This window comes from Triticum urartu, unplaced genomic scaffold, assembly GCF_003073215.2.
Source record: "Triticum urartu cultivar G1812 unplaced genomic scaffold, Tu2.1 TuUngrouped_contig_5421, whole genome shotgun sequence".
NCBI classification, from domain to species: domain Eukaryota; kingdom Viridiplantae; phylum Streptophyta; class Magnoliopsida; order Poales; family Poaceae; genus Triticum; species Triticum urartu.
In genome coordinates, this window is record NW_024116096.1 from 1 (window position 1) to 7,202 (window position 7,202).

General features: G+C 44.3%; 1 protein-coding gene across 1 annotated transcript; it reads right to left on the reverse strand.

Annotated features, from left to right (window-relative positions):
* Positions 1 to 92: 92 nt before the first annotated feature.
* On the reverse strand, positions 93 to 3,501 carry LOC125529199 (protein starmaker-like). The gene is made up of 3 exons (XM_048693609.1): positions 3,038 to 3,501; positions 704 to 2,645; positions 93 to 609 (listed from the first exon to the last, which is right to left on the reverse strand). Exons 1-2 carry the CDS (start codon positions 3,340 to 3,342, stop codon positions 725 to 727), a joined length of 2,226 nt encoding a protein of 741 aa, XP_048549566.1. The 5' UTR covers positions 3,343 to 3,501; the 3' UTR covers positions 93 to 609; positions 704 to 724.
* Between the last annotated feature and the right edge of the window lie 3,701 nt (positions 3,502 to 7,202).

Consider the following 7,202-nt stretch of genomic DNA (forward strand, 5'->3'; position numbering starts at 1 on the left):
AGTGGGGGGGGGGGGGGGGACAGGGGGACACGCGAGTCCCGCAAATCGGGATACGGGAGCCGGCCTCCAGCGACCAAGACGCTGCTTAGCTCTCCTCCGACGGATGCCACGCTTGAGCTGGCAACCTCGACGGTCGCTAGCAGGGAAGAAGATACAGGCAGCAAGGAGAAAGAAGATTTGGGTGGATTGAAAGGGAAGACGTAGACTAGCAAGAAGGTACAGGCGAGGAGCAGTCATCTCATCTCCTCGCTACAGTTCTTGGCTGCTGGGGCAGGGAGGAAAGAGGAGCACGGGATAGGGAACAGCTGGAGGAGCACTTGTGTAGGGTTTCCTGGAATTGGGCCTTATGTGGGCTCTGAGTGCAGGGTCATATAAAGTGACCGTGTGATCCTCAAAAGAAAAAAAATCTTTCATCTAAAGATGAGGCAACATATGTCAGTACTAAATAACAATCTTTCATCTAAATTTTTTAAATACTTGTATATCCTGCCGTATCCCCGAATGGCTATTTTTGAAAAAAGCCGTATCCCGTGTCCCCGTATGCGTATCCCCGTCTTTCCGTCCCCGTGTCCGTGCTTCTTAGTATATTAGGACTAAAGGTCAAACCACCTAAAAGATTAGCATTAAGACAAACGGTAAAAATGTGTGTTTACTCCTTCCCAGTGATGCAAACTAACAAGCAATGGTAAAAACCAAGACTTACATTTTAAGATAACTTCTGCGTTCAACGATGCCTCCTGTCTCTGTGCTCATCTCTAGAATAGCGCTCTTCGTAATCCCTCCTCGAGTGATTATAAGAGTCATCATATCTAGACCTCTTTAAATCATGGCTATCTGAATATCTAGCTCTGTGTCGACCGTACTCTTCATGCCTCTTCCGGTCCCTGTTTTCATCATCACTATATCTGTTTGAATTTGGGTCATACCTATCTGAATCTGTAGTTTTCTGTCGACCATAATCTTCACGCGTCTTTCGGTCCCTATTTTCATCATCGCTGAGTCTGTTTGAATTTGGGTCGTACCTATCTTCTCCAACCTTTCTTTTGCTGTCCCTTTCCACACCATGCTCACCTTTCCTCCGCTCATGTTCCTTCTCTTTCAATGTCTCTTCCTCCTTCGCCCTCTGCTTTTGCTTCTCCAGCTCCTTCCTCTCTCCCTCCAGACGTTTTTGCCTCTCCAACTCTTTCCTCTCTTCCTCCAGACGTTTTTGCTTCTCCAACTCTTTCCTCTCTTCCTCCCTCTGTTTTTGTTTCTCCTGCTCCATTCTCTCTTCCTTCCTTCTCCCATCTTGACCCTTTGTCCTTTCCTCTAACTCATTCTTGTAAGAAGCCCTTTTAGCATGGTTCTGACCATTACCATTCTTCAATCCTCTGTCAGATTTCCTGTTCTCACGGCTTTCATCGCTCACATCTGATTCACTGCTGCTGCTGCTGTAAAATGAACTCTCACTTGAGCTAATCACCCTTTTTTTCTCTTCCACTATCTTTTTTACCTTTGTGTCAACGTGTCTTTGCCATCCATCCGAATCAGAATCAGAATCAGAATCATGCCTCGTGCGCTTATCAACATTTTTACTACTAGTCTTCCCTTCCTTCTCTTTATGTTTTGGTGCTTCCTTATCAACTTTAGAAACATGGACAGATGATTTTGCAGGCTTCTTCTTTTCACTGGTATACCTCTCTGAGTCAGTCTCTGATTCGGCATACTTTTCCTTCCGAGGGACCTTGCCGTGTGGCTTCTCATCTTCAGAGTCATGGCGAGAAGTCTTCACAGGCCTTTTGTTTTTATATTCACCACTCCTTGGGTCAATCTTCGGTTTATCACGGGAATGATCCTTCCTAGCAACAGCTGCATCAAGGTGTATTTTCCTATCATGAGCAGAACCATCCGAATCAGAATCATGTCTCTTGCGCTTATCAACATTCTTAACCAAACTGGCTTCCTTCTCTTTGCTTTTTGGTGCCTGTTTATCATCTTTAGAACCGTGGTGAGAGGATTTTTTCTTTTTTCGATCATGGTCGCTCTCTGAATCACTGTACGAGACATCACTCTCCGAGTCACTGTATGAATCATCCTTGTACTTGCTTCTTCTGGGCTTCTCATCTTTAGAGTCATGACGAGAGCTCTTCACAGGCCCCTTCTTTCCCTCATCACGATTGCTTTTTGTGTGTTTTGCCTTCTTGCCATGATCACTGTCTGAATCAGCCTCAGAATCATGGTGTGTGCCTTTGCCCTGTTTTGCCTTCTTATGAACAATCTTAGAATCAACATCTCTATCTAAGAAGGATTTTTTTATGTATTTCTTTCCCTTTATCTCATCATGGTCAGACTCAGAATCATCTTCTGAATCATACCCGTGCTTACTCTTCCTAGAACTTCTGCTGTGACTCTTCCTATCACTCCCTTTTTCCTTCTTTCCCTTCTTTGCATGCTTCTTACCATCCTTTGAAGCTTTCCTATCGTTCTGAACATCAACATCTATCTCTTCAGACTCCTTCCCAGGTACAAGCTCCCCAGACTCCGGATCACTGTCTACTTCAGCGTTTTTCTCTCCAACCTCAGCTTCTAGCCCAAGAGCAGCCCTCAGCGTCTCAAGCTGCTTCTCCTTCCGTGCTGCGACATGGTGGCTCTGTGTGCCCGTGAACCTGAGAAGATTCACATGTCTTATCAGAAACTATTGACAATCTACCAACAGAACAAACAACTGAACATATGAACTGTAAAATAACAAAACGCTAACACAAGCAGGAGCAGGAACCAGGGTTTTATACGTACTTCACTAGGAACAACATAAGCTGTAGATAAATTTTCATACTAAATCAAACTTTAAGAACCAACTATGTTTCAATGTGAAATATCCTCGAACATGAGATGAAGAAATCAGATTATAAACTGCACATGGACGTATTTTCCTGGCCTCCTCTCCAACAGTTCCACATAGCAAAAGGATAACTGACTGTTTTCACATAGCAAAAGGGTACCTCACAGATACAGAGAAATAAACAGAAAAGGGTATGAGCAATTCTTAGATCCGTACCCTTCGCCCGGACGCGCTGCTGGGCCCCCGCCGCCTGCGCGACCACCCGCCTCCGCGACCACGGCAGCAGCAGCGGCCTCCAGCTCGGCCTCCTTGCGCGCCTCCTCGACGCGCTCCTCGATCTCGCCCTCGGTGTAGCCCTGCTCCTCGAGGGTGTCCCTCAGCTCGACCAGCTCGTGGTCGTAGTTGTGGAGCGGCGCCTTGGCGGCCCCGTCGGTCCGGGGGCGGATGAAGAACTTGTTGGTCTGCACGTACCCATTCGTGCCGGACCCGCGCGCGGTCTGCAGCCCGATGCCGTTGTACATGGCGGCGGTGGAGGCGCCGGCGCCGGCGAGCGGTCTGCGAGACGGCGGGTCGGCGAAACCCTAGGTTTGGAGCGGGTTGGGTTCGGGCTTTTCTGCGGGGCTTGGTTGGGACGCGAGATCCCCAATTCGAAGACGATGGGGGAGGAGGAGAGGATGAGTGGGCCTGATTTTACCCCGCGGCGGCTCCTACTGGTTCGAGACGGTTTCGTGGTGCCCACCTGTCGGTGTCTGATTCTGGGAGGCCGTGCACGTGTATGTCCTATATAGAGATTTTACCATTTGTGTTTTCGTTTCAAACGAGGCAGTATCTTTTTGATTAAGACTAGTAAGCATGTACGTGCAACGCCCGTCTCCACAATTTAATTTATTTTTTGAATTTCACAATTGTTTATTTAGTTCCCTTTTCTATTGGTTTTGTTCATCTACACCTTTTTAAATTCAAAAAAACTATTGAAAAAAATATGATATGTGCTATTCCCAAAAGAAAAAAAAGGAAATGTGACATACGTAATGAATGGGGATTATCTAGGATTATAAGTACACCATTTTGTTAACTATCCCCGAGACACTAACATAATTTTTTGAAGTGCATTGTTTGACCATACACACAAGAGTAAAGAGCTTATTTGAAAAGTGTGCAAAAAGGGATCTTCAGATATATTGTATCAAACAAAGAGTGAGTCTGCCAAATCAAAATTCAGAAAAAAAGTTTTAAAAATACCATCCATTAGCTGCCATATATATATATATATATCATCACTTCTAATAATTAACCTCCAGGAACTCTTCCTGTCGAGAGAACTATACAACAAGACATGAAAAGGAATTGTATGCTTAGACCAAATAATTACTAATCTTGAACCATAGCTTCAGACCAAATAACCAAATAACTAGCACGCAGCTGGTGAAATCAACTACAGTATTCCCAACAATATGAACATATTTTCGATGCAAAACAACTACATACACATAATTTGGTGTCCAAGATTTGGCATCTTATCAATTCGTCCAAGCTTTCCATGTGGCTCCGCATCTCGTTCTTATTCTCTCGTTGCAACAGCAAAACAGAAGAATGTTATTGCTGCAATTTTTACATTTCAATGTACCACAAATACACCTCATACTTGGATTTGTACAACAATAGGATGAAACTATTGCTATGTAATATTTTTTTTGTCAAGAGACTTGAAATATCCTAGATTTAATGCTTGTTCAAGTTCACTTAAAATGGTTTAACAAGTGTACAGACTACAGACTGAACTTATTTTGACTGCCTAGATTAATCAAAAAATTGGGGGGTTTCACACCAACTGACCGTAGTATCAAATACCACATACCAACTCATGTAGTAATATACAACAAAAATAGTAGAAGAAAACAATACAATGACAGAATGACTATAGGTAGCAGACGTGCATAGAAAGGCATGGGCAAAAAAATCGATGATTTTCATCACATAGTAATCATGCACATGCAACACACGTGTAACCATAGGAAGAAATATACTCATTCAATCCTATTTAGTAGGTAATTATTAAATAAAATCAACAAAATAATATACAGCAGAATCCACGTCAAGTGGAACTAACAACAAGTCATATGTTGTCTTAAAAAACATGATGTGAAATAAATCTAGTCATACGAAAATCAGTTACCAACAATTGGATTTTCCTTTTGCTAGTAGCTAGAAACCTGAATTGGTGCTCAGCGGCTCACAGAGATTAATACTATGTTTTTTGGTGGGGGTTGCCACATTATTCTTTAAATATTTTTTTACGGAGCCTAGAAAATCCAACTTATTGTTGTGGCCCATATATCTTGATCTGTCGGACACGGGTGTCCCTCTCATTCAGGTGATTGGCCAACACCGTGACTTGGATCATAAATGTGTGAATGAATGTTTCTCTGTACATGAAAGAAAAAGAGTTCTGCAACTGTCTGCAAAGGCAGTAAAATTAAGTTGTGGTATCCAAATAGTATCATTATCCCATTCAATTAGTTTCCACTCTTAAGAGATGAAAAGGCTGAAATCCTCATGTATTTTCAGTAGCAAATTGTTATGTCAAAGAGGAAGCTAATATGACATTAATAGACTGAAATGAGTTAATTGCAGCATCAGATATGCTTGACACTTTGACAGAACGTTAGTAACACTGTTAGCACTATGAAGAATATATTATTTGGAAATTCTATAACATAAATGCATAGTATGTGATCAGATCGTACTGTGAGTCTCTGAGCTACCTTTTGAAATTCAAATGCTAGAAGGACTTGTATGATTATCCTACAATTACAAATGCATACTTGGAATAATGAGAAAATTATGGTTCAGACTCAAAGTGTCAGGCTGAATGACAAGAGCGAATCGAACAGTAAAAATCATGGTGCAGGAAAATAGCAACACAGATCAAGAAAAAAACTGGGGCTGAATATTGTAAAACACACATAAGCAAAAATCATGTACGCTGTTAAAAACCGCTAACCTATCTAATGATGGTGTCCTAGCCGGTCTCTCTCTCTCCCCCTCCAATGTAACCTACACACTTTTGAAAATAGAAAAGAACTTCTCTGATCCGGTCCAAGCCTAATCGTACAGCGCCATGCAAAATGTCTAGTGATGCTTGAGAACGTCCTGGACAGACGGAATATGCCGACAGAACGACAGTTGCCTTATCTTGAACAGCATCAGCCGATGCAAATGGATCGACCTAAGCATCTCATTGCTGAGAGATGAAGTACAAAGTATACTGTAAGACCAGATTTTTCTTCGGACAGGGACAGGAACACATGCCTTTTCCAAACAGGAAAGTTGTGCACTGAATCACATTCATGCTTCTGAAAATTCAGCGACAAGTTGGTAGGGATTATCAGAAGAAAGGTATGAAGCACGGGAGCATGGAAACTGAAACACAGAGCGCCAGAGATAGAGAGGTCAATCAGAGGAACTCGTCGAACATGTGGTGGGCATCCACGCACCATGTGCGGCCGCTGCCACCACCCTTCCCTAGGGCGTTCACTCACCGCGCTACAACGGTTATGGAAGGCGGAGCAGCGGCAGTCGCTTCCGTCCTTGGCTGTGCGGAAGAACGCTGGCAGCCGTGCATAGGAACAGCAAGAGCAGCTTCCGCGACGTCGGCTGTGCGGAAGAATGGCGACAACATCATCTTGTGCTGATTCCTGCGCCCCCGATGTGTGCTAGCTGAAGATTGTACTGATGATCCTCGCATGTGGGTAACAGCAGCGGCGATTCACCGATTTCTAAAGTGGCGGCGGGGGCGTCCAATCTCATTGTCAGATGAGGCGGCTTCTGCGGCAGAGACATGGAGCACCGGCGGCGAGGGCGTTCAATCTTCTTGTTAGATGAGGCGGTTCCTGCGGTGGAGACATGGCGCGCCGGCGGCAGGGGCGTGGCGGAGACATGGAGCGTCGGCGGCTGCGTGCGTGGGGAGGCGTGGGCGGAGGCCAGAAGAGGAGGGCGCTGGCAAGGGGGCGGCTGGGAGGAGGAGGGATCGTGGGGAGGGATATCACGGACCGACCCATCGCGCTTCGATTGGCAGACCGTGGCAGAACATTTACCGTGAGTCGTTCGATGGGGGAGGCAGACCACAAAGTAATATTGACTCTCATATTTTGTTACTTGGATCAGATCGAAGGATCCTGGTTAATCTGTGTACATTTTGTGGGGTGGTTTTAGGAGAACTTAAGTTTGCTCTTTTAATAGTAGTAGAGATATATATATTTTTTCCCGCGAATCTTTCATTGATATAGGTAGAAAAAGAAAACATGAGTAATGGTGTTACACAGAATTCGTACACAGAATTCGTACATAATAGGATGGCGAAAAGGAAACACTAGAATAG

What these genes read in the sequence shown, in the direction of transcription:
- LOC125529199 (XM_048693609.1), bottom strand. Translation starts at nt 3,342, where the DNA reads ATGTACAACGGCATCGGGCTGCAGACCGCGCGCGGGTCCGGCACGAAT. An exon ending in GCAGCGCGTCCGGGCGAAGG is followed by an intron (nt 2,646 to 3,037) that starts GTACGGATCTAA and finishes GAATCTTCTCAG; the next exon opens with GTTCACGGGCACACAGAGCC.